The following is a 27,066-nucleotide window of genomic DNA, read 5'->3' as shown; positions in this document are numbered from 1 at the left end:
GAATATATATATATATATATATATATATATATATATGTGTGTGTGTGTGTGTGTGTGTGTAAAAAATAATGAAAAAATGAAATATTTCTTAGTTTAGGAAGGGAAAATTAATGAGATTAATTTTAGGGAATGATAAATTCAAAGTTTTAATTATGTTTGTAGGATTAGTTTCTCCCCTAATTTATTTGATAGGAGAAAATGAAAAGGTAAAGGTTTTAACAAATGAAGAAATTTAAAATGTGATAAATAACCAATTACAATAAAAAAGTGTTCTACTCGAAATTAATTTTATTCTTCACAACTTTACATATATCCTCATACGATTTCATTACTAACTCACATTGCCATGTGTTATTCATTCACATTAAAAAATATACCAACTTTATATGTTTAATTAAAACAACAACAATGTAGTGTATTCTTACAAAGTGATATCGGGTGTGCTCAATTAAAAAAGTTAATACTAAAAAGAAGATTTACTCATTTATTTTGTGACAAATTTCTAATATGATAGACCATATCATATATTTTTAGGGGCAACAATTGACAAATAGATATATACAAAAACAAAAATGTGCATCTTTTCATCATCATCATCAACAACAACAACAAATAGAATATCCTTTTTTTGTTCAAAACGAAGAAATAAAATAAAAGAGAATAGAATTATATTAATTGAGATCAAAATAATACAAATGAATCTTCTTTTATACTACTATGACTCTCTCTTCATGGATCTCCAAGATAATTAAGCTTTCTTCTTCATTTTGTTGAAATTGTACCAAATAATGTGATCAATCTTGGAAGAATATATCTATGATCTTCATCAAAGTGAAGGTCATATCGTGACATTATTTTTTCTTTGTCTTCTTTTTTAATTATTAAGTACATGATTGATGAATAAAAAAAATGAAGAAAAGAAAATTAAAAACCTATACTAATAAAAAGAAAGAATGAAAAAATGAAAATGAACATTCAACATCTCCATAGATGATTGGTATAATATATATTGGATATGCCATAAAAATAGTTAGAAAGGAATTATTGAAAAGACATGTTATTTAAGTAGAGAATGTCAATAAATGGAGGTTTTTTGTAACTCATGACATATAATTACAATAGTAAATATGATTGAATTTTTTAATTAATAAAAAAATTATTTAATGAAAAGAATGAAGAAAAAATGTCAAAAAAAGGAGAAAAAAGATAAATAAGAATGGAGGCTATAGAGAGGTGTCACATCACCATGTCTTGATTCTCCTTTATATTGTTTGGACATCACATTGGCTCAATAATTCAAGATTACTATGGAACTTCTTTTTTCTACTTTCATTATGAAAGTCATTTTTAAGGAATTTGTTTTTCTACGGAAAAGAAATATTAGAGGAATCTTATTGGTGAGAGTTTGATTCTCCACCTTATGATGCTTGCCCCCATTTCCCCTTACGGAACATACATACTAGGGGAATCTTAGTAGTTTAATTAGTTGACTACCTGAATTTTCACCTTGTTGGTGAGGTTCAATTCCCTAATTTGTAATCCTCTCCCCCTATTTTCCTTTCCCCTATCCCCAGTTTTTCTAAAAATAAAATACAATAATAACAATATGTCAGTGTAATTTCAAAAATGGGGTCTTGGAAAGGGTAGGATATACGCCCCCTAGCTACCAGGCATTGACTCTTAGCCCATTTTTTTTCCGCACTGGTTATGGATTAACTAATGCGCCATATCCAAGGTAGGTACCATGGTGTAATGTTATTTGCCGATGGCATAATATTGATTAACGAGACTCACAACATAATTAAGGTGATTAAATGCAATAACCATTTTTGTGCGCTTCATTTTCAAAGAAATGGAAATCGATTATATAAATTCTTCATTGACCAAGTCATTTAAATTTTGAGACTCATTTTATGTCAAAATTATGCTTCATAAAATGATTAAATATATGTCATGTCAATATAACTAAGGCAAAATTTTATCCAGTTTAAAATAAACACCTGATTTTAATTATATATCTTTAAAATATCAGATAAGATCACAATAATTAGGCGATTATTATTCCATATAAATCTCTACATTATAATCTGTTTATAACATATCGAAATTAAAGGCGAATCTTATATTTCCCGATATATATGTGAGTAAAATAAGGAAACAAGTGGTTATCTAAAAGATAAAAATAATGAAAATTAATGACAATAATTTATTTAAAATGGAAAATATAAACAACGGCATGAAATTAAATAGCTTTATATTTCTCCCTTCTACCTTCATTTCTGAATCTCATCATTCAAATTTAAGGTAATATTTATCTCTTGGAAATTAATTATTAGCAAAATTGTTATGAATTTTATGATCTTTTCTTTGTAATTATGTTTATTTGTTGTTATGTTTACGATGGTTTTTAAACATTTGAATGTTCATATAATGTGAAGAATTCATCTACATCTATAATTATCATAAAGGTTATATATTGTTTCAATTTTTTATGTAATGTATTATACTGATTATATAATATTGGATTCAGAGAGACTAATTCAGGATTTAAATTTGATAGATTCAATCTCATTACTAAACCCAACGTAAGTTTTTTTGTTGATTATAGGTTTAGTTATTAATATTTGTTGAAAACTTTTAGTGATTTTTTTTCATATATGTGGTTCGTGTAAAAATTGTTTGGTTCGATCGAATTGGACTATGATGATCTTAATTTTGAACGATTCATCTAGCCAAGCCCAACTTGTCTGATGGGATTGAGGCATTGTTATTGTAAATAGTGATGTAATGTAGTCTGAATAGTGAAATCAAGAATTTCGTTAAGGTTGTTTGAGATTTGCTAAATAAGTGATTTTTGAGTTTTGACCTATATATCGTATAATTTTCCGTTGAAGGATGTTTGACTGAACCTAGTATTTTTTATATGGAACGTAATGCCGATGTGACGGGTGCATCTTGGATCCTCCAAATACTATAATTTGTGTTGCTCGGACTCTTTGCATCTTGGATCCTCCGAAATAGTTGTGCATGATCTGACACGGGTGCAACAACATTGTTGGAGAGTTCAAGCAACATAGCCTATAATTGAAAACGTGCAATGGATTCAGTGGTGAAAACATCATACTGAAGTCGTCAAATTTAAATTCTGAATCTGCCTCTGATTGTCGTTGTTGTAGTAATTTTGTATGGCAAAATTTGAATTCTGAATCCGCCTCAGATTGTCGTTGTTGTCATAGTAATTTTGTACGTCAAATTTTGAATTCTGAATCCGCCTCTGATTGTGTTATTGTTGTAGTAATTTTGTATGTCAAAATTTGAATTCTAAATCCACCTCTGATTGTCGTTGTTGTTGTAGTAATTTTGTACGTCAAATTTGAATTTTGAATCCGTCTCTGATTGTCGTTGTGGTTGTAATGTTGTAGTTGAAGCAATCAAGAAGTGTGAATGCAAACAAAATGGTAGAGGGAGGAATAAGCAAAGCAGATAAAACAGAGTTTACAGAGTGCTGGAGTGCAGTATGGAGAACTCCTTATATTATGAAGCTAGCTTTATCAGCTGGCATTGGAGGATTTCTATTTGGTTATGATACCGGAGTTATTTCTGGGGCGCTTCTCTACATAAGGGAAGATTTCAAAGACGTTGATAGGAAGACATGGCTACAAGAAACTATTGTTAGTATGGCTGTTGCTGGTGCAATTTTCGGTGCTGCTACTGGTGGTTGGCTTAATGATAAGTTCGGAAGGAGACTTTCTATTCTCATTGCTGATATTCTCTTCTTTGCTGGTGCACTCGTTATGGCTCTTGCACCAGCTCCTTGGGTGATCATCGTTGGAAGGATATTCGTTGGTTTAGGAGTTGGAATGGCATCAATGACAGCTCCGCTTTATATATCAGAAGCTTCTCCTCATAAGATCAGAGGTGCTCTTGTCAGCCTGAACGGTTTACTCATTACTGGAGGACAATTCCTTTCTTATCTAATCAATCTTGCCTTCACTGATGTAACTACTACGAACTTCATTTCATCGTCTTTTTCCTTCTTTTTGTATGAGACTAGACGTGCTAAATGCCATCGTGGATTTGATGAAATGAAGTCTATCTAAGAACCATAGTAACTCATGTTCGGCTTGTATCAGGTGAAAGGAACGTGGCGTTGGATGCTTGGCATTGCTGGACTTCCAGCAGTTGTTCAATTTGTACTCATGCTTGCCCTCCCTGAGTCTCCAAGATGGCTTTACAGAAAGGTACTCGATCAACGACCAATTGTATACATTAACGTACTTTTTACACTATCTGTGTAGTTTAACCTGTGATATTGCTTATATAAAACTTCAACCTCTTGCTAAATTACAGCGAGTAGTAAGGAAATCTTGGCGAAAAACTATGTACTAATGATGTTTGATTCGTATATATTAGGGTAAAGTGGATGAGTCGAGGGATATCATAGCTAAAATTTATCCAGCAGAGGAAGTAGAGAACGAAATGCTGGCAATGAAGAAGTCGGTTGAAGAAGAAAAGGAAATCGAAGGCTCCATTGGAAGTAGCACGTTTACTCAAATCAAGAAAGCATTTGGAAGCACAACATGTAGAAGAGCACTCTATGCTGGTATCTGTGTTCAAGTGGCTCAACAATTCGTCGGTATCAACACTGTTATGTACTACAGTCCAACTATCATGCAATTTGCTGGAATTGCATCAAATAAGACTGCTGTAGCATTATCACTTATCACCTCTGGTCTTAACGCGGTTGGATCCATAGTCAGTATGGCATTTGTCGATAGATATGGTAGGAGGAGACTCATGATCATCTCCATGGTGGGAATCATTTCTTGCCTCATTGTCTTGTCAGTCGTGTTCTTCCAAGCATCGGCTCATGCACCAGCAATCAGCGGTACTGAAACTGCTCATTTTGGCAACAATACTTGTACAGCCTATGCCAATGCCCCAAATCCAGCTTCTTGGAATTGCATGAAGTGTTTGGCTAAAGAAGCTGAGTGTGGATTTTGTTCAAACACCAATCTGGTAAGTCACTAACAAACTCTATCTTTGAATCTATAACTCGTTTCAAGTACTTCCTCCGTCCCTGTTTATGTGATGAATGGACACAAAGTTTAAGAAAGAAAGAGAAACTTTTGAAACTTGAATATTATCATGATACATGTTTAGATCATTACTAAGATTCATATAACTAGAGTCTAAAGTGAGTGTACAACTCTCTCTATTGTCATCCTATGTTGCTCGGACTCTTCAAAAAACCACCATCTAGTGTATATGTGTCGAATCCTCCAAAAGCTATGCAATTTTGGAGGATCTGAGTTATCTGACACAGCTGCGACATCATTTTGGGAGTGTCTTAGCAACATAGGCATCGCGCCTTCTTACTATAGCAGTTTTAGATGTATCAGGTGCTCGTCTAGCTCCCTCTCCTCGTCTACTAACATAACTTACATTTGATTGATTTTGAATCTGTTTTTCAATGTGCAGTATGCTCCTGGAGCATGTATAGCAAAAACAGATGCATTAGCAGGAGCTTGCAAAGCAGAGAAACGCGTTTGGTACACAAAAGGTTGTCCAAGCAAGTTTGGGTTCTTAGCAGTTGTTTTCCTCGCGTTATATATCATAGTATACTCCCCAGGTATGGGAACAGTTCCTTGGATTGTCAACTCTGAGATTTACCCTTTGAGATTCAGAGGAGTTGGTGGAGGCCTTGCAGCAGTTTCAAACTGGACTTCAAATCTAATTGTTAGTCTAACATTCTTGACGTTAACTGAACATCTTGGCTCCTCTGGCACCTTCCTCCTATTCGCGGGGTTTTCATTTCTTGGACTCATAGCCATCTTCTTCCTCGTTCCTGAAACCAAAGGGATGCAATTTGAGGAAGTCGAAAAATTGTTGCAGAAAGGATACTCTCCTTTTAGAAAGAACAGTAGTTCTACTAAAGAAATCTCTGATCACACAAAATGATATTCATAGTGTAGATCAAGATACCACCTTATTTATTTTATTTGCATTGCTCTTTTACATATGTCATTGTGTATCATACTCAATTCGATGATAATTGTTTGATCTTAAAGAGGATCTTTTATAGTTCCGCTCTGTGATCAAAGTGTAATAAATTAAAAGAGTTTGTTGCTTTTTGTGTCATTCCATTGAATTTGTACATTGATAAAATCTACCAAGATATTGGTTTTTGTCTATGAGTTCATCATAATTTGTAGCAATTGATATCCTTTTAGAACTTTATTATTGTTTTACTAATTTGGTAAACTTTACACGAAATAATCCAAGTTTTTTAAAAAAGTACTTTTATATTAGGAAAATAGCACTAAAATGCATTTTTAATTAGATGCCGGCACCATATCCCGTTGAAACGTCCATTCTTTGGCTCATGTTATTCATTCGATCTACAAAATTACAAGGGTCGGAACTCGGAAGCTAGGGCAAAGATGAAGTGTGTTGGAGGACAGGGAAGACACAATTAAAAGGGTTAAAGTAGCTCCGGCTACATTACAAACAACCACAAGTAATTTGAACCATGGGATTTCATTAACAAGAAAAAACATGAAAAGGGAAAGAAATGCAGAATATTTTTCAGAGATTAATCTTCTTTCTATCCAAAATAACCAAATGGTGTTTAACAACTATACTCCAGATGTAGGTAAGTGAGCGACAAGCGAGAGCAGAGTCTAATTGATGATCTAAGCCTGAAATTGAACCAGATAGAAAACATTAGAATGAGAAGAGAGGCTGACATGATATCGGGATGGCAAGGGAAAGGGTTTGATTGTCAATAAACACATACCTTGTTCGATAGCCAATCAAGTCCCTCGTATAACCCTTCTCCAGAAGTGGCACATGTACTCTGGATATGCCTGAAGAGGAAGAAAGAGGAAGGATCAGATAATAGGCGTTCTTAGATAGTCAGAAGTCAGAACCAGACAAAACAAATGATGGTATCAGTGTAAATTACCAGTGCCGCTGTTGAAGAGAATGAAGAGAATGAAGTCCAAGCTTATCGGTGATTTCAGCCGCATTCATTGCGTTTGGAAGATCTTGTTTGTTTGCAAAAACAAGCAGCACAGCCTCTCTTAGTTCATCCTGCAGAGAAATGAAATGAGGATTCGAGACATCTATGATCTATCATAAAAGATTCCTCTTAACTTCACTTTCTATACCTCATATAACATCCTATGAAGCTCATCCCTTGCCTCACCAACACGGTCTCTGTCATTGCTGTCAACCACAAAGATGAGGCCTTGTGTGTTCTGGAAATAATGCCTCCATAGAGGTCGAATCTACAAACAGATCACAAAGAAGTAAGCAGATCAGTATTACTTTTCAAGTTTCCAATTATCAAAATACTATGTATAAACTTTAACTTTGTGCCTCTTGAACAGAAAGAACAATTGAACTGTAGAATTGCCAATGTTAGCAGCAAAAGAACCAAAGAAGGTCCATATCCCCATTCAGAATGAAATGCCGGCCACATACTGATCATATTTTGGAGACTTAATCACGATTAGCCTAGGAAACCATGTGCCTAAAAGTAGCCTCTTATGCGCAAAACACCAAAAGGACTCCAAAACCTTCAAGAATGACACCACGTTCAGATAGTTTTATCCAGTAATTAACTAGTCTGCTCCACTAGATACAAATATCCACCTTGGCGCCAGTATTTAGAAGACACCACCTCAGTGTCCAAGATATAATCAGCTAGCAAACGTTTGCAACTCAATACCTCACCAGACTGGGGGCTTAAGATAAAACTCTTGAAGATCATGGATCTGAACCATCCATTGACTGCAGGTGGTATATGAGCAGTGAATCATAATATACACTCTGCACTTGAGCTTGGCTCCAATTGCATATATGCCTTATGCGAAATCGAGCTCGAGTAAGGATCAAACTCAATAATAGCTCAACCACGAGCTAGTTTTTTACCCCAATTTTTTTTTCCCACTTGAAAACAAACACTAGCTTAAAAGTATCTGTGGCTAGAAAAGTTCCAGAAAACTTAATAACAATCCTATGATTTTTCAAAGTAGATAAATTAGGATTTGGTTCAAGATTATTCTAAAGGCGATGTATCTCTTTCTGCTCTCTTCACCAACCTAGGATTGAAGCTCACAGAGCATGCAAAATATAATCACAAGGTAAACATTTTGAACATTAAATAAGCTCTCATATATATACACATAGATAGAAAGAGATATTTAGACCAAAAGACATTTATCTAGTTGTTGAAGCATAAATCACGAGAAAATTATACACTACTAATACAGGCTAGTCGAATAACCCCCAGTAACTAGAAATAAACCCAGAGAATCACAAGGTTTCAAATGAAAATATGAGTAAGAGGACATAAGAACTTCTTACCCTGTCCTGACCCCCAACATCCCACACAGTAAAGATGATGTTCTTGTATTCAACTGTTTCCACGTTGAAGCCTGTCAATAGAAAGATTAGATAGTTGAAAGAACCAGCTGCATAGCAAAAATTGACAACAACGGATTATAAGAGAAGGATCTGCTCCACAAGTACACGACACACATGACAAGCACTTGATGAAGACACATTGCCAAAGGCAAATATTGCAGCCATTAAAAGTTATTTAATCTCCAGAGATACCATCCTGAATCTTAAAGATTACATTGTTCTCTTATCAACACATGTGTGGGTGCAAATGATTTGAAAGGATGTTGCAAGATTTTGAGGCATTTTCACCTAACAAGAAAAATAAGCCATCTTGCATGTTACTTTTTGGATTAGATATATCAACACAATTTACTTTCGGTAGTATATCCCACAATGAGTAGAAAATTATGTTAGACTGTGAGGTGCAACTCGTGAGAAGAATAAAAATTAGATTCACAAGAAACGTACCACTAGTACGTATAGCGGTAACAATTTCCCCCAACTTGAGCTTGTAGAGAATTGTGGTTTTACCAGCATCATCGAGACCAACCATAAGAATACGCATTTCTTTCTTAGCAAAGAGGCAAATAATAAGTTTGGTGAAACACAGCCCCATCTCTGTGTAACTGAAAAATGGACGAGATCATTTATAAAGATCAGAGAATCAATATAAAATTTTCACTGATTCCGGTCACTTTGACTATGGTAATGCAATTAATTACAAAAAGAATAAATAGCATCTTGCAGAAAGAGAAGGAAAAATCTTTTGTTGCATGTAGCTCTGAAGTACTTTGTATCTTGCAGTACATTTATGCAGAATGGGTCTTTAATTAGGTAATTTCATACAGTATTTACGCCATATGTCTATAAAGTCAAATACTGCTAGTAAGAAAAAACAAAATTTTTAATAGATTATGTTCGATTCAACAATGAAGCATTATGAATTGACTCTGTTACTTGTTCTGAATTTATGTTGCTTCATTATTGCTTTATCTGCAGCCTTTGTTGAGGAGTTATTCCAAATAATTCTAGGTGTGGTTCCAACAATACTCTGCATCTTTCCACCTTGTTCTCTCTGATACTTTTTTTTAAAAAAAAAATTGGTAATGTTAAATATAAAACTTGTTCTCTCTGATACTTACAAGCTAACATACAACCCAGGCCAGAAAGCCTTTTCCCCATCCTTGTTAGTTATTCCTCAACAGTTATTTCACTTTGTTGCTAATGATACCACCAACACTCATTTTCCACAATTTCAATTTGCAATGGACATTGCAAAAAGTACAACTTTAAACACAATAAGTGAATTATTCCAATAACCTCACAGCAAAAAGCTGCATCAGTTCTCTTGACAACTCTATAATGAAAAATACCATTTTATATGAAATCCCCTGAGTACATGAGATCGACACAGGAATAGTTTATTTCTAGTGCAAAAAAATGATACAACACCTTTCATAGAAATTCAGATGACCCGATTATGTTCTCGTATCCCTTTCAATCACCACAGGAACTATCAAGCACTATTTAGGAAATGATATTCCTCAAAACCAATAACAGTATTTAGCCAGGAAATGACAATCTTAAAATTTCAAACTTCAGTAACCACACTGTACGTACAGCATTGGCCGTGTAAGCATCCTGTAACTCTCAATTTCTAAAATTGTTAAAAATAGCATTTGTCAAATATGCGAGAAGTAGAGGCAGATCCATCGTTTTGTGACAGGAAATCTGGATGTCACAATGCTCACTAACCCTTTATGATCATTGATGCAGATTTAATAAGATATACTTTCAAAAGTACTCACACGCGAATATGTACATATTTCTTTTTTTTTTTGAAACTGGTAAGGTTGTATTCTTCAGCATTAAGGGCATGCTGGCCACCACCAAAAAGTGTCAATTACAAACTTCCTATCAAATCTACAATTTGATCTGTATCTACTATACACAACTATTTACACCAAAAAAGTAGAGGTACTATACCATTCCATTTGACCTTGTACATATTTCTTACGCAATCAATGTGCATGTCCGCCCATTATCACGACTGAAGATACTTCAGCTATTGGTTAAAAGTATAATAACTATTTCAAGTTTTTAACCCCTTGCTAGCGAAAGCAAGGGGTTTGCCTTCTGGGTCGAGCTCGTCGCACCGGGAATGCCTAGTGTGAGTTACCTCTCCTATGTGGTTTGCGAGCTATTGCATAGGAGCAGGGGTTTTACCCTGTGCGCACCCAAAGGGTAGCGGCTGCGGGTTTCCCTTGTCATAAAAAAAAGAAAGTATAATAACTATAGCAAGATGATCAAATCCAGATACATGAAAGAGAAGCACGAAAAAATCCATACGAAAACCACAAACTTAGAATCAAAAATAATAATCGGAAAACACGTACTAGTAACCTTTTTCCTAAACAATCAAATTCCAAATCAACCTCTAACTAACTTCATACTTGGAAATCACATAGCTCCTTTTTGCTTCTTCTCTTTACCCTCACTCAAACTCTAATTGCTAAATAAAAAAACATTCAACACTTCCATTGCTTACATCTGCATCTATGCTTTATTTTAGTTTATTGATAACCACGGTATCCAGGCCAGCTTGTGGTGCACCAATTCCACAGTATACCTATCAACTACAGTTACCGGCTAACTCTGTCCACCAATGCACGTTTGACTTTTGATCCACCTTATTTGTTTTTTCAAAGTTGGAGGATCAATTAGTGAGACAAAATTTTTTTCTAAGAGCATCGGAATAACATCTAGAAATCAACAAATTACGAACTATAAGGCAGATCGATCTTCATGCAGATGAATGTCAAACTAGTTCCTTTGAGAGAAAAAAAATATTCGTAAGGGAAGAGACGACGACGGCTAACCGGCGACCGGCGATCGGAGAATTCAAATAGTAGATCTCGAAATGGAGCTGTCGTTCACCGCGCTTTCCTCTGCTGTGGCACGGAAAAAGAGAAATTAAGCTGAGTCGTCGTTTTAATAAAAACAAATACATTTTATATATTAAATTAAATTTAAAATCTATAATAAAGTCTTAATATTGTCTATTTTATTATTATCTTGTCCTAATCACCACATTCAATAATTACTTTTACTAGCAATCATTTACGATGGGAGATAATTTGGCACCATCAATAATATTTAGTAAAATATAGGCTTATATATTACTTTCAGCAATATATATCATTATTATCTCGATGAGTGACAAAAAAAGACAAATCATATACAACTCAACATAAATAATATCAAATCTAACTCTTTGATATGTCAAGTAAGGTCTTGACCTTATTCGTGGAATACTTGAGCAGTTCATATTATGAAAAACCTAGAACCATACATTAGCCCATTTAATCTATGAAATCATAAAACCACAAATTAGATAATGACCCATCAAAATAAATATGAAGATATAATTATTCTCAATGAATTTGACATCCTCCCCAATTATGATGCAAGAATGGATTCAGAAGCTTAGGCAGAGTGTGTACTGTGCGTTGGGAGGGTTGGACCTAGCCGTTAAGTTGGTTAGGTTTTATTTAAGAAGAATAGTTTCATATTGCTCAGTTTAGTCCAATAGGTTTTAAAGTTATTTCTATTATTATCAAAATTGCCCGATATGTTTGAGGATTGGATACTTTAGGGCCAATTGCTGGGCACTTATGTTTTGTACTGTCCAGCAGGAATGTTGGACTATTTAAGTATTGTATTTGTCCTTGTTGAAGAGGGCAGAGAATTGTTTAGCTAAATAGAGCATAGCTTGTTTCTTACTCTTTTCCTTTTCCTTTCTTTCTTTTCTTAGCTTCTTACTCTTCCATTACTGTCTTATTACTTTTCAATGTTGTCCCTAGTGTAATTGTATCAAATTATCACGTAGCTTAATGCAAAGTAAATATAATGTGTGAATTTAAATTATTTTGATGACAAAGTTCACACAAAAGCCTATAAATATATCTATTTTTCCATTATTATCATGTCTAATAAGTTGACATTAGCAAATTTAATTATTTTATCATCCCAATCTACATATTCTTGATCTATATTAACAAATTCAATTGTACTGATTTCAAGATAGATACTTATATTTTTCTTTCAATTTTGTAGATTAAAAATGAATCCCAAAGAAAAAAATATTAAAAATAAAATATTAAACAATTAAATGTGTTTTTAAAAAAAAATCTGCAATCCCATAAAATTAGAATGCAAATAAAATTCAACAAAATACGTAACATGTCTTTTAACTCGAACTTAGTTAATATATACACCTTCCAATATTGAGTGTACGTAAATAAACACTTAAATTATTATAAAATTAAACAAATAGATACACATCCTACATGTCGAATCTCATGAAGAATATCTCTGTCTACTTGTTTAACTTTATTACAATTCAAATGTCTATTTATATGCACTCAAATTAAAGAACGTAAATATCAACTCAGATCAATTATGGTAGTTTCATCTCATTTATTTTATTCTCTTTTAATTCAATAGGCACTAGATGGTTCTAAAAGAACCCGGAAACGGTGTCGTTTCATTTCCTTTTTCCCCTTTTCCTCTTCAACATATATAATAAGTGTCGCTGTGTGGAAAGGTACATACAAAACTTTCGTGCACCTCTTTCGTGTTGTGCACTGCTGCATCTCCCACCACCCACCCACCTCCTCTACCCCCTACCCCACCCCTTAATACCCACGTCCTCTCTCTTGCTCTCGCGTATTCCAATTTTTTTGTGTTTTGCAAAAGTCCGCCATTTTTCTCTTTCTAGGGTTAGGGTTTTTCTTGTAACCATGTTTTGTTTTTTGAAAAGTTTGGAGATTGTAGAATGGTAAAGAGATTCCTTTTTTCTGTTCAGGAGTTAATTGTCATCGTTCAGTTCTGCAGGTCAATTATGTGCTGAATCTCCTCTGGAATTGGTAATTTTTTTTATGTTTGAATGACTTTATTGTTCTTAAGTATTTGATGGGTATGTTTATTTTTGCTTTTTTGGTATAAAGTTTGGATTTTTATTGAAGTAGCATCTTTTAGGACTTTATTGTCTGCAAGTGATGGGTATGTTTTTTTGGTATAAAGTTAGGATTTTTATTGAATTAGCATAGAGGTTGTTTGATGGGTATAAAGAAATTGTCTTGGTAACAACCACTGAACCAATAGAACAAGGGTTAGCTACGTAGCAGGCCAGGTCTTAGTCGGAGTGTAGTCAACCTGAAACTAGTTTATGATTGAAGCTTGGTAGTTGTATTTTAGACAGAATAATTGTAATTTTTTGTGTGTTTAGGGTTGCGGCATGTGTTGTTGTTCCTGGTTTTTGCTAATGATATCTTTTTCATCTGTTTTGAGCTGAGGGTCTATCGGGAATAGCATCTATACCTTCTCAAGGTAGGGTTAAGGTCTACCTACACACCACCCTTCCTGTACCCCACTTGTGGGACTACACCGGGTTGTTGTTGTGTGTTTATTGTGCTGAGTATAATTGACTTCTAGTTTAGGATTGCAGTGTGGTAGTTGTATTTTAGACAAAATAATTGTCTTTTTTGTGTGTGTTTAGAGGAATGAGGCATGTGTTGTTGATCCTGCTTGTTGCTAATTGACGTTAATTTCATCTATTTTGAGCCGAGGGTCTATTAGAAATGGCCTCTCTACCTTCTCAAGGTAGGGGTAAGGTATGCATACACACCACCCTCCCAAGACTCCACTTTTGGGATTACATTGGGTTTTGTTGTCGTTGTGTATTTAATGTGCTGAATATAATTGACTTTTAGTTTAGGAGTGCAGTGTGGTAGATGTATTTTAGACAGAAGAATTTGAATAAAATGTATTATAATATACTCTTTAACACATTTATTAGCATTTTTATGTCTTTTAAAATTTAGGTGTTTGCAAGTAGACATTTAAGCTATCACACGTGTCTTTCATGACAAATCTCATGTGATTTAACATGTAAACCATATGTGTCTACTCAATTACGATCAAGTTAAAAAATACATTTATGTATTGTATTTATAAAAGTTTGTTGAAAAATGTTCTATTGTGTCATTAAACCCATTAGGTGGTTCCATCTCATTTATTTTTTCTCTTTTTCTTCCCCTTTTCAAAATTTGAATTCATTAGACTCTAGATGGTTCCAAAGAACCCGGAACGCCATCGTTTCATTTCCTTTTCCCCCTTTTCCTCTTCAACATATAAGTGTCGCTGTGTGGAAAGGTACATCCAAAACTTTCGTGCACCTCTTTCATGTTGTGCACAGCTGCATCTCCCACCACCCACCTCCTCTCCCTCTCCCCTCTCACCACCACCCACCCTTAATATTCCGCTCCCCTCTCTTGCTCTCGCGTGTTCCAATTTTTCCGTGTTATGCAAAAGTATGCCATTTGTCTTTGGTTCTTCTCTTTCTAGGGTTAGGGTTTCTCTTTAACCATGTTTTGTTTTTGAAATTGAAAACTTTAGAGATTGTAGAATGGTAAAAAAATTCTTTTTTTCTGTTCAGGAGTTGTTCAGTTCAAATGTCATCGTTCAGTTCTGCAGATCAGCCACGTGCTGAATCTCCTCTGGAATTGGTAATTTTTTAATGTTAAATCTTTGTTTTAGGATTTTATTGTTTGTAAGTATGTGATGGGTGTGTTTTTTTGGTATAAAGTTTGGATTTTTATTGCATTAGCATGTAGAGGTGCTTTGATTGGGTATAAAGAAATCGTCTTGGTAGCAACTAGCAAATCAATAGAACAAGGGCTAGCTCTGCAGCAGGTCTTTAGTCGGATCGTAGTGGACCTGAACTAGTTTGGGATTGAGGGGTGTTGTAGTTGTATTTTAGACAGAATAGTTGTCTTTTTTGTGTGTCTGGGGTTGAGACGTGTGTTGTTGTTCTTGCTTGTTGCTAATTGATGTCTTTTTCATCTGTTTTGAGCTGAGGGTCTATGAGAAACTTCCTCTATACCTCTCAAGGTATGGGTAAGGTATGTGTACACACCACCCTCCCAAGACTCCATGTGTTTGTTGTTGTTGTGTGTTTAGTGTGCTGAATATATTGACTTCTAGTTTAGGATTGCAGTGTGGTAGTTGTATTTTAGACAGAATGATTTGCTTTTTTGTGTGTTGTTTTTACTGCTTGTTGCTAATTGATGTCTTTTTCATCTGGCTTTGAGCTGAGGATGTATCTGAAACAGCCTCTATATCTTTTCAAGGTAGGGGTAAGGTACACTTACACACCACCCTCCCTACACTCCACCTGTGGGATAACATTGGGTTTTGTTGTTGTTGTTGTTGTTGTTGTGTGTTAATGTGCTGAATATAATTGACTTCTAGTTTAGGATTGCAGTGTGGTAGTTGTGTGTTTATTGTGCTGAATATAATTGACTTCTAGTTTAGGATTGCAGTGTGGTAGTTGTGTGTTTATTGTGCTGAATATAATTGACTTCTAGTTTAGGATTGCAGTGTGGTAGTTGTGTGTTTATTGTGCTGAATATAATTGACTTCTAGTTTAGGATTGCAGTGTGGTAGTTGTGTGTTTATTGTGCTGAATATAATTGACTTCTAGTTTAGGATTGCAGTGTGGTAGCTGTATTTAGATAGAATAATTTGTCTTTTTTCTGTGTTTGGGATTGAGGCGTGTGTAGTTGTTCCTGCTTGTTGCTAATTGACATCTGTTTCATCTGTTTTGAGCTGAGGGTCTATCAGTAAGAAATGACCTCTCTACTTTCTCAAGGTAGGGATAAGGTATTCTTACACACCACCCTCCCAAGACTCCATTGTGGGATTGCACCGTGTTTTTTTTTTTGTTGTTGTTGTATGTTTTATGTGCTGAATATTGTTGACTTCTAATTTAGGATTGTGGTGTGGTAGTTGTATTTAATACAGAGCATATTGAGTTTTTTTTGGGTTTTATCTTCTTCTGTTTAGTGAGTTAAAACATTGTTTATCCGCTATGGTTTGGTTGTGCTTCTTTTTGTATTACTAATTTGCTATGCGATCGTGCCATTTCAGCTTTATGGTTTCACTTCTCCTGCTTATGTGAAATTCAGAGTGCTTCTTATGTGAGCTTTACAAAATATTCTCGGTGCAAACCCAAATATAGGAGCAAGATTTTGGTAGGTTGACAGCCTGGCAAAAATAGTCTAACTAGTATGAGGATTTGCACTGTCATAAACAACCTCTCTATTTCTACGAGGTAGGGGTAAGGTCTGCGTACGCTCTACCCTCCTCCCTAGACTCCACTCATAGGATTACACCGGGTATGTTGTTGTTGTTGTACGTTAGCTAGCTTATGATTTGAGATGTAGTTGCTTGATTGATTGCACATGACAAAAGATGTTTCTAGTTATAACTTGGATATTATATTAATTATTTGTAGTAGTATGTTTTTCTAGTGTACATGTCCTTGTGTGATTTGAGTTGTGGCTGAAATGGAGACTGATGTGGCAGATTTATGATCGTATATGGGAGTTGAGATTAGCTAGTTGGATGCATTAGGGGTTGGATTAAGAGTTTGGTCAACTTGTAGTATGACTTTGCTGATGTAATTGATGGATGGTAGTGCATTTTAGATTCTTTCTTATTCCCTTTTGTGGGTCAGCCACTAGGTTTTGTTGGTTTCGAGCAGTTCTGACAAATTACTGCATTTTTTTTCTTTAGAAATATTTTTTGCTTCTTTTTGAGTCTAGGTTTACTGTTAGAGTGACACACACCTATTAGGTATTACATTTTTGTTTTACTTCTTTTCTGTGAAGGAGTGGTAGTCAGAGTATATAATATTCCTGAGCAAGGATATGTGGATGATTATATTCTGAAGTTTGGTATTAATGATTAGAATGGGATATTTAAGACATTTTTCCCCAAGATGAACAAAAATGTTCTGTGACTTTCAGTGTCATTTTATTTTAGAGCGTCATGGTTAAAATGATAAAGGTATTTTCTCTGTGTTGCCAGATTCAGGGTACTGAGGAAAACCTGCAGATCACTATTCCCCTGCTTCAGAACTCTCAAGCTATGTATAATGAAGGAGCCCCTGAGTTTGTTGTTGATCAGGGATTATATTATCCACCTGCCACCAATTATGGTTATTTCTGTACAGGTATGATACTTCATTTTGTTTTTGTTCACTTTGTTTAATAAGGTAGGTATGATTCTAGAACTTATCTTGAGATTCCAAATCGCGAACGATAGTTGGATCCCTTACTTGTGTTAATGTTTTATTTGGTCAGGATTAGAATCACCTGGTGATTGGGATGGCCACCAAGGATTTTTTGGTCTGGATGGTCAGGATATTCAGTATATGGTCAGTTCATTCTTCTACATAGTTAACCAAAGTACATCAATATTTTTGTTGCAGTGTGTTGTCTCTGTTGACTGTATTTGTAACTTTTTTTCTCTTCATTTCAGGATGCTCAAACTGAAAGTTTCCCGTATGTATATTATACACCTAACTATGGATGTGCACAGTCTTCATATAACCCATACAACCCTTACATTCCTGGTGCTGTAGTAGGAGTTGATGGACCATGTGCAGGGCCACAACATTACTACACAATCCCCCCTTATGAAAATTTGGGATCATCTTCGTACTTCCCCATGGCGGTGCCATCTACATCTAGTATTCCTGCGAATGCTGCAGACCCAATAATGGATAGTGTTCTATCTTCTACTAACAGAGCTGACGATCTTCGTCTTAAACGTAATTTATCTCCAACATCTCCAATATTTACCCCGACTTCATTAGGGCCAGCTTCAGGTTATAAAAGTGCATCTAACAGGGGATCTGAAAGTGCAAAGATCAATGCTGCATCGAGCAAGCAGCACATGTCACATGGTTTTTCCAGTCCATCCTCTCAAGTACACCCGGTAAGGAACTTTCTTCGTTGTTTGGAAGGTGTCCAATAGGGCTTCTTTTACGTGGGTTCATTTGTTAGTATTCTTCTAATTTCAAGTGTGCTCTTGTACCTATTGTAGAAATTCTATCTTGTATTTTTCTTCGCCTCTTCATGGAACTGTGGCTCATGCATCTCTGTGTTTTTTTGTGAATCCTTTGATAGGGTAAAGTTGCTCAAGCTATAGGAAGCATTATTCATGGGAAGGCTTTGTCTAATCACGGTCAACTGAGAGCTCCTCTTCCACCTGAAATTGACTTGTCTAATCACAGATCAGGTGCTCATGAGCGGGCTAATACAGATAAAATCAGGACAAAGTTTCTAAATGGAACAACCCCAAGTGATGGGAAAGTTAGTCCTGATATGTTGATGGAACAGAATAGAGGACCTCGGATTGACAGAATGAAAAAGCAATTGCTTGTGAAGGCCTACTCTACAAGAGCAGGAAATGTTGATGTGCAAGGCAATATAGTTATTCATGCTGATGAGTATAATAGAGGTGATTTTCTGATGGACTTCGTGAATGCAAAGTTTTTTGTAATCAAATCATACAGTGAGGATGATGTGCACAAGAGTATAAAGTACAATGTTTGGTCATCAACTCCTAATGGGAACAAAAAGCTAAATAGTGCTTATGAAGATGCTCAGAGAATTACTGCTGGAAATCCAAGAGGCTGCCCAATATTCCTTTTTTTCTCGGTTAGTTGATTTATACCACTAGGTCTAATCAAAGCAGTAATCACCAACTATTTTAGCCAAATAATTCATTATCAAAATAAGCTCAACTAATTTGATATTGTCTTTGAATCTTGAATATGAAGGTTAATGCAAGTGGGCAGTTTTGTGGGGTCGCTGAAATGACTGGTCCTGTAGACTTCTACAATGACATGGATTTCTGGCAGCAAGATAAGTGGAGTGGTAGCTTCCCTGTGAAGTGGCACTTCATAAAGGATGTCCCAAACCCTAACTTTAGGCATATTATATTAGAGAACAATGAGAACAAGCCAGTAACTAACAGCAGAGACACACAAGAGGTTTGTTATTTAATTCTGCATGATGTAACACATACAATTCTCTTTGCTTCTACTGTTCCTCCTTTTTTTGTCAGTATGTTTACCTGAAATTAGTATTTTTGGTCTGAGGTGGGTAATATACGAACCTGTATTGGCAATGCCATAGAACCTGCTACCTAATTTCTTGTCAACAATTTATCCGGCATTTTGCTCTCTTTTTTCCCATTATTCATTGATTTCTCTCTGTGGTCCTCTTTTTTCTTCTATTCCTTTTTTTTTGGGAGCCAATGGAGGTGACACACATTAGGGCATGTCTTCCATTAACTTCGACTATTCATTTTATGTCATATGAAGACAAGTGCTGACCAATCACTATTCTTCCCCTCCTTGTGTGATGCTATTGCAAACTTTTTTATGCTCTCCGTCCCCAGTTCTTTCTCCCCATTTGACTAACACATCCAATTGAGAGTACATCAGCTTTTATGCATCAGTTATTTTCTGATTTTTTCCTCGTCTTCTTTGTTAAGAATGTCTGTTGGGCATCAACACAATCTCCTCCTCTATGTTTTGGCCATTTTCTTCTTTGGCAACAGTATACATACATACAGATTTGAAGGGATTGAAAACGCATACATTTATTTAATAAATTGATAAGGTGGTATGGTTAACAGCATGCACTTTAACTGTCATTATACCTTTGTTTATATAGAGAACATTTATCTCCATTATCAAAGAAATCTTCCAGTACCTGTCCACAAGTCTCCATACCTCTTGCAAGATCATTTTAATGTTAAACCTGTAACAATGTTACTAATAATTTCTCAAAAGTCATGTCAGAGAAACAGCATGTCTTATGAAACCATACCCTTTAAAATTGTATGGATCATAAGGGTAGTTTGATGAAATGTCCATCCAGCATGAAATACCTTTACTGCTCTTCTTTGCCTCATACTGGCTCCTGCACTGGTTGATGTTATGGTATGAGTTACAGCTGTTTATATCTGCCATGGTGCCATTGTCTTGCATTTCACTTTACTGAAGTTGGCTTCTACATTTTAGAAAATCGCATCATTTCTCCCTTGTTGTGAATAAGCACATATGCTGCAAGAAAGGCAGTGGAAAAAATCTGACATCCTTTGTTATCAATGTGCAGATACGCTACAAGAAAGGCATTGAGATGCTGAAAGTATTTAAGGATTATGCGTCAAGGACATCATTACTAGACGACTTCATGTATTATGAAAACAGACAGAAACTCTTGCAGGAAGAGAAAGCCAAGCTGCTAATCAGGAGCTACGATAGCCCATTTGCTGTTCCTGTACTGGATCCTCCACGCAAGCTAAATTCTACTCCAGGTTTACCTTCTGGTGAAAGTGAGAAGATCTCAAAGTGTGGTGAACAACAACAATCTGGAAATTGCATGGCTGTTCCTGCAGAACTGAATTCCATAGTTTCTAAAGCTAACAAAGAGAGTGCAGATAATGGTGACAAACTTGTGGCTGAAGGAGGTCCACTCGTGAATACTGCACTGAAGATTGGTTCCCTAACTATCAACCCGAAACCATTGGAAGATAAGCCCCTGGATGTACATAGCACTACCAACACAGCGGCCAGCACCCAGTCAGTTGATGTTGTCACTGTGGGATCTATGCCTGTTAAAGTTAATGGATATGCTGAATCTTCTGGTTTCCTGACTATTGGAACAATTCCTCTTGATCCTAGAGCTTTCCAGCGTGAAGAGGCCAGTGGATCTGGAAAAAAGGTCCTTAAGTGAGTATGCATGAGCACAGTAGTGTCGATACTGAAGGAAAAGTTAGTTCCCTGTCGTATAATATACTTGGTCCTACCAAAGTTGATCGGATAATAAGTTTTGGGATATGTTCTGTTCTTCATTCCTCCTTTCGAGGAGAACGTGGCTGAGATACTAATTTTTAGTTTGTGGTTGGGATTCGGATGATGGCTGATATTTTGCTTCAAATACAGCGCAAGTTCTGCCTTTTGGCTTCTCATTTTCAACAGATTCAAGGTTTCCATATATTTTCTTCAGCATTAAGACAAAAAAGAAAAAAAGCAAAATGCTTCTTTTGGTATTCTTTAGTTGTTGACTTGAAAACAAATGTAATGTTTGCGCGCTGCGCGTCTGCTTGATGTTTATCCTGGATTTACAGTAACTGAGAGTTTCTCCAGTTCAAATTGTCAGTCTTGTGTTTCAAAGTAGTCTTATTATGGTTCTTGTGTGTGTGTCTATGTTATCTTCTTTATATTCATGTATGTGCCTGTGCATTGGTAACTTCAACTGTTGAGTTTCCCCCATTAGCAATTATTGATTGTGTGGTAATGAGTGGCTTTGCATTTACCTATCTATGATTTTGATTTTTTTTTTCGAGTTTCATATTTTAACTATTAGCTGTTTTTTTCCCCTTTTATTACTTGAATTATCAATATTTATGTATTGAACACGCCTAGTTGAGAGATGGTGATAGTTTAAGTAGAAAAAGGTATAATCGATAGTTGCTTAATTAGCTTTGAGGTGTGTTTTGCACTTTGTTTAGATTGTTGTTTTATGTCATTTCTTGATACACTATCTTGTATTTTATTTATCTATAAATATAATGTCTGAATAGATTGCATCATTTTTGGTAAGGTAACGACATCATTTTTAGTAATAAGGTAACAATGCAATCATACTCCAACAATTGATTTTTCATAATATATTTGTCAACATGATTTAACGATACGATCCAACAAATTGATAATACATACACTTGTAGTTGAGACATGAAAGTCGAAAAAAAGTTTAGACGTGAAAGTCGAAAACAAAGTATACATAGAGTGATGCAAAAAAAAAGTTCATAAAAAGAAAAGGAAGAGGAATAAACTTTGTAGTAATAAGAGAAGAAAAGTGAGAGTCTTCAACAACTCAACAGTTCACATCGAATCACCAAAATTGACCAAAAAACCTACCGGAAAGTTCACCGGAATACACGATTCCGTTAACTGACCTATACAAATGGCGATTTCAACCTTAGCTAGACGAAAGGCTACAACGTTTCTGTCATCCAGATTCCTTTACAGCACTTCCAAGTATTCGTTCTCTTTTACCAGAGGTTTCGCTTCAGGATCCGATGAGAACGACGTCGTTGTTATCGGTGGTGGTCCCGGCGGCTATGTGGCGGCGATCAAAGCAGCACAGCTTGGGCTTAAAACTACATGTATCGAGAAACGTGGTACCCTCGGTGGTACTTGCCTTAACGTTGGTTGTATTCCTTCTAAGGTATATTTACTCATTAGTTTATTTTGAATTTATGAGCTTTGTTGAGGATATTAGAAGAAAATATAGAAGAAAATAGTGAAATTATGATGAATTTGCTGAAACCTAATGGATACATAGGATTTATTTTTTATGTAGCTGATGCTAACTTATTTTGAGTTTGAGATGTACAAGTTAATTGATGGACTTTCACTTGCTAAATTCTGAATTTTGTTATTTTTACTACTTTTCTCGAAATTGGATTGTTTTCTTAAGATCTATTTGATCTTTCTATTGCTTGTTATTGCAATTCTGTTGATTCCACCGACTCACCGTGCAATTACGCTGAGCTTATGCATATTCGTTCTTCCAAGAGAATGGTAAATAGGATGGTTGAAATGGAAGTTTATGATCGTGTAGTGCAAACATATATGTCTAACAAAGCAAATGTTAGGTCTATAAGATCCAACATATTGTTGTAGAAATGCAGCTGTTGAACTTAAGAGATTGGATAAAATTAGAAATGATTGCATCTAATAGAAAGTGCTAGTAGCACGTTTAGAGGATAAATGAGGAAGTGTCATTTGGGATGGTTTGACTATCTTGTACATAGATCTCCAGGTGTAGCAGTTATCGTGTGCGTCGTCAGTTTGATGGTGATAGATGTTTAAAGGGATGAATTAGACTTCTCTCAGAATCAATACGAACAGCAGATAAGAACATAATAGAAAGAAAGCAAAGAATTGGATTAGATTAGAAATGATTGCATCCAATAGAATGTACAAGTAGCACACGTAGAAAATAAATGAGGAAGTGTCATTTGAGATGGTTTGACCGTATCCTACATAGATCTCTCGGTGTAGCTGTTAGCATGTGCGTCGTCAGTTTGATGGCGGGAGATGGTTAAAGGGACGAATCAGACTTATCTCTAGGAATCAATGTGATAAGGGGCATCAACTTATTAAAACTAAGATTTAATTGTTATTGTTATACTTACATTAAGGTTCAATGTCCGTGAAAAGTCTTCTAGTTTTGGTTAGAGAGTTGGATAATGTGATCTAGAGAACTATTTATTTGTTGTAAAAGACATTATTAGTATGAAATGAAATAGACCCTAAATAGAAGTTACTAGTTTCAAAAAAAAAAATAGACCCTAATAGAGTAGAGTGGATAGATTTTGTTGATAACGGCTAAAATGGATAAAGATTTTCATATGTAGTTAACTTGACTACATTGGGATTGAGTTTAGTTGATTGATTTTGAGTTTTAATTAACACAAGGACGATGGATACAATAACCAATTTCAAAAAAAATAAATTAAAACAAGGACGATGGCCTCTATAGATATTATTGTGCATTTTTTGTGCTATTGAATATTGAGCAAAATTATTTGTTTTAGAATATTAGCCCTTTTCTGCTTCGAGCTGTGTATTTTCTGAGTTTTAGATATAAGAGAATTCAGTTTCCTTTTACGAATTTTATTTTCACTTTTGTATTATATACTATTGGCCTTAGATGAGCTAAAATGGAGTAACATGGTAAGTAAGGATTCATATAGCTGACCCCGACTTGTTTGGGAGTGAGGTGTAGTTGTTACTTTCCTTTTAATACTCTCTATTCAAGTTAGTTGCAGTCGGGCAGTCCTGGTTGACTAGCCAATAAATGGGAACTGTCGCAGATCAGATTTTGACTTTCAGAAAATTTTTCATAATTTTTCATTTGCCATAGTTTCTTCTACCTTTTATAAAAGCTTCTCAATGTTAATAGTTGCTCCCTGATTGTGTCATCTTCCCTTGGTTTGGAAATCTAGTAAGACAATTTTGAGTTGAGGGGTCATCTGAAATGCTGCACAAGCTCACTATTTCACTATTGCCAAATTAGTTTCATCGATGCCCTTAAATGTGACCTGATGGTGGGTTCTCATGTACCAACTCCACTGATATAACTTCCCCGAGAGGATATTTGTTCAGTGATAACAAAAAAACCTGGTGCCATATTTGTGAACTTGTGCCCATACGAAGCGTATTTACTAAACGACATCAAACTTACTGTTGTTTTTCCCCTCTCTCTATTGATAACACATACTCAGAGTCCATGAGGTAATAATTCGCTTTGGTGTGCTGTTTATGTTACATTTTTAAACATTATATGATTCTTCTGCATATGAATTTGGATCGCATTCTGTAAATATTGATATATAGTGGTCCATGATTTTATTATATTGTCACCGACTGCTGGTAACTTTTTCTTTAGTCAGTTTGTGAAGACTGAAACTTGTTTACGTCTTATCTTCTTATATTCTCATTACTTGGTACAGGCACTTCTTCATTCGTCCCACATGTTTCATGAAGCGCAACATTCATTTGCCAATCATGGTGTGAAGTTTTCTTCTGTCGAAGTTGATCTCCCTGCCATGATGGGACAAAAAGATAAAGCCGTGTCTAACTTAACACGAGGTATAGAGGGTCTATTCAAGAAAAACAAAGTAAACTATGTGAAGGGATATGGTAAATTCCTCTCCCCTTCTGAAATTTCTGTTGACACTGTCGAAGGTGGTAACTCTGTTGTTAAAGGCAAAAATATTATTATTGCAACTGGCTCTGATGTCAAAGGTCTACCTGGCATAACCATTGATGAGAAGAAAATTGTGTCATCCACCGGAGCATTAGCTTTGACTGAAATTCCAAAAAGATTAGTTGTTATTGGTGCTGGCTATATAGGCCTTGAGATGGGATCTGTCTGGGGTCGCCTCGGCTCAGAGGTGACTGTTGTTGAATTTGCATCTGATATTGTTCCAACCATGGATGGTGAAGTTCGCAAGCAATTTCAACGTGCTCTTGAGAAGCAAAAGATGAAATTCATGCTAAACACTAAGGTGGTGTCAGTTGATGCTACAGGTGATGGTGTGAAATTGACCCTTGAACCTTCAGCTGGTGGTGATCAAACTATTCTCGAGGCTGATGTTGTTCTCGTCTCTGCTGGAAGAGTACCATTCACTTCAGGACTTGGATTGGACACGATAGGAGTTGAAACTGACAAGGCTGGTAGAATCTTGGTCAATGAACGTTTTGCCACTAACGTCCCAGGGGTACATGCTATTGGTGATGTCATTCCTGGACCAATGTTGGCTCACAAGGCAGAGGAGGATGGTGTTGCTTGCGTAGAGTTCATTGCAGGCAAGGAGGGTCATGTAGACTATGATATGGTACCTGGTGTTGTTTACACCCACCCGGAGGTGGCTTATGTTGGGAAAACCGAGGAACAGGTAAAGTCACTCGGAGTTGATTATCGTGTTGGCAAATTCCCCTTCCTAGCTAACAGTAGAGCCAAGGCAATTGATGATGCTGAGGGAATTGTCAAGGTAATTGCTGAGAAAGAGAGCGACAAGATATTGGGTGTCCATATTATGTCACCTAACGCAGGGGAGCTTATTCACGAAGCTGTCCTGGCATTGCAGTACGGAGCATCAAGTGAGGACATTGCTCGTACTTGTCATGCACATCCAACAATGAGTGAGGCACTCAAAGAAGCAGCCATGGCCACTTATGACAAGCCCATCCACATGTAGGCCTGTGTTATATCCTCGATAACCTCATTTTTCTTATTCCGTTGAGAATCTTGAATGCTTAGAATAGGCTTTTTGTTGCTGCCGTTACTCAAGCAGCCCATATTCCCCTTAATTCAGGACTCCAAATACACTATATGAATGTTTATCTCCTGCATTTTTCCATAATAAAGATGAGATGTAACCTGCTTTAAACCCTGCAGAAAGTTAACTGCCTAGCACTAAGATGGTGCTAGACATTACAAAACTTCCCATTTACTTTGCTTTTTTGGCATGTATCCCTAAATTCTCTATTTGTCTTGTTTGATTTGGTAGATCAGTCAATTTGGTGATATTTGTGCTTTCAAAAGTTAATACTTTTTGGGAAATATTGAAAACCACGGAAATGCTTGTAGTTTGAAGCATGTTTATGATGCTACTAGATTTTAATGGCGACTTTTATATGAATTAGTGGCGGTTTTATTTGCCACTAATACTATCTTTTAGCGGCAACTGTTATTTGATTTAGTGGCGGATTTAGTTGTCGGTAAAACAAACTTTTAATGGCAACTGTTATATGATTTGTTGCCTGCCACTAATATTACTATATATTAGAAGAGTCTAGGATTTACTACCATTGTTCCAATTAAATCATTACAAATGTCCAATACTTACTATATAAAATATACAAGTGGGCCCCACCTCCTTCCACTTAAATAATATTTTTCAACCTTATCATGGTTAAAGTTGAATTTATTATCCTTTTCATTTAATTTTATATGATATTATTTTTTCTATAAAATCATTATATATGTTTTAATAATTTAAATTTCAAAAACATTATAATTTAACTTTAAAGATTTTATTTTATCAAAATCTTGTACATTGAAATATATAGTTATGAATTTAAAATATTTTTAAAATCATATAAAAATTTCAATAACTTCTCAAATTCCATAATATAACACTTAAATA

At 35.5% G+C, this 27,066-nt stretch overlaps 4 protein-coding genes across 6 annotated transcripts; 3 read left to right on the top strand and 1 right to left on the bottom strand.

The window, feature by feature from the left end:
* The first annotated feature begins 3,429 nt into the window (after nucleotides 1-3,429).
* LOC102590211 (inositol transporter 4-like) lies at nucleotides 3,430-6,511 on the top strand. Its single transcript, XM_006349795.2, has 4 exons — nucleotides 3,430-3,998; nucleotides 4,134-4,241; nucleotides 4,414-5,019; nucleotides 5,482-6,511. Exons 1-4 carry the CDS (start codon nucleotides 3,456-3,458, stop codon nucleotides 5,959-5,961), a joined length of 1,737 nt encoding a protein of 578 aa, XP_006349857.1. The 5' UTR covers nucleotides 3,430-3,455; the 3' UTR covers nucleotides 5,962-6,511.
* Nucleotides 6,512-6,530: 19 nt separating this feature from the next.
* LOC102577483 (ADP-ribosylation factor-like) lies at nucleotides 6,531-11,347 on the bottom strand (the record flags this gene model as incomplete). The annotated part of the gene is given in 7 exon segments (NM_001288046.1): nucleotides 6,531-6,701; nucleotides 6,800-6,869; nucleotides 6,968-7,095; nucleotides 7,173-7,292; nucleotides 8,374-8,444; nucleotides 8,881-9,044; nucleotides 11,279-11,347. Coding segments are annotated over 6 exon segments (543 nt in total).
* A 1,679-nt stretch (nucleotides 11,348-13,026) lies between these two features.
* LOC102589124 (uncharacterized) lies at nucleotides 13,027-21,539 on the top strand. 3 transcript variants are annotated; one of them, XM_015309765.1, is made up of 9 exons: nucleotides 13,027-13,193; nucleotides 13,280-13,340; nucleotides 14,912-14,981; nucleotides 17,347-17,491; nucleotides 17,622-17,695; nucleotides 17,800-18,258; nucleotides 18,450-18,983; nucleotides 19,106-19,318; nucleotides 20,451-21,539. In XM_015309765.1, the coding sequence occupies exons 3-9, from the start codon at nucleotides 14,928-14,930 to the stop codon at nucleotides 21,069-21,071; spliced, it is 2,100 nt and encodes a 699-aa protein (XP_015165251.1). In that variant the 5' UTR covers nucleotides 13,027-13,193; nucleotides 13,280-13,340; nucleotides 14,912-14,927; the 3' UTR covers nucleotides 21,072-21,539. The 3 variants fall into 3 exon arrangements, with proteins under 3 accessions (XP_015165251.1, XP_015165253.1, XP_006349854.1); XM_015309767.1 differs by lacking the exon at nucleotides 14,912-14,981; XM_006349792.2 differs by lacking the exon at nucleotides 14,912-14,981 and having other exon boundaries at nucleotides 13,027-13,340.
* A 768-nt stretch (nucleotides 21,540-22,307) lies between these two features.
* Nucleotides 22,308-26,115, top strand: LPD2 (dihydrolipoamide dehydrogenase precursor). Its single transcript, NM_001288410.1, is given in 2 exon segments — nucleotides 22,308-22,571; nucleotides 24,865-26,115. Coding segments are annotated over 2 exon segments (1,515 nt in total).
* The last annotated feature ends 951 nt before the right edge of the window (nucleotides 26,116-27,066 follow it).

The sequence above is a fragment of the Solanum tuberosum genome, unplaced genomic scaffold (genome assembly GCF_000226075.1).
Source record: "Solanum tuberosum cultivar DM 1-3 516 R44 unplaced genomic scaffold, SolTub_3.0 scf00114, whole genome shotgun sequence".
In the NCBI taxonomy this organism is placed as follows: Eukaryota; Viridiplantae; Streptophyta; class Magnoliopsida; order Solanales; family Solanaceae; genus Solanum; species Solanum tuberosum.
The sequence above is the reverse complement of the archived record's forward strand: the minus strand, read 5'-3'. Positions and strand labels throughout refer to the sequence as shown.

Coding starts and splice junctions, on each gene's coding strand:
- LOC102589124 (XM_015309765.1), top strand. CDS start 14,928: ATGTCATCGTTCAGTTCTGCAGATCAGCCACGTGCTGAATCTCCTCTG. Junction 17,492..17,621: donor TTATGGTTATTTCTGTACAG/GTATGATACTTC, acceptor TTATTTGGTCAG/GATTAGAATCACCTGGTGAT. Junction 17,696..17,799: donor GTCAGGATATTCAGTATATG/GTCAGTTCATTC, acceptor TCTTCATTTCAG/GATGCTCAAACTGAAAGTTT.
- LOC102590211 (XM_006349795.2), top strand. CDS start 3,456: ATGGTAGAGGGAGGAATAAGCAAAGCAGATAAAACAGAGTTTACAGAG. Junction 3,999..4,133: donor TCAATCTTGCCTTCACTGAT/GTAACTACTACG, acceptor GGCTTGTATCAG/GTGAAAGGAACGTGGCGTTG. Junction 5,020..5,481: donor TTTGTTCAAACACCAATCTG/GTAAGTCACTAA, acceptor TTCAATGTGCAG/TATGCTCCTGGAGCATGTAT.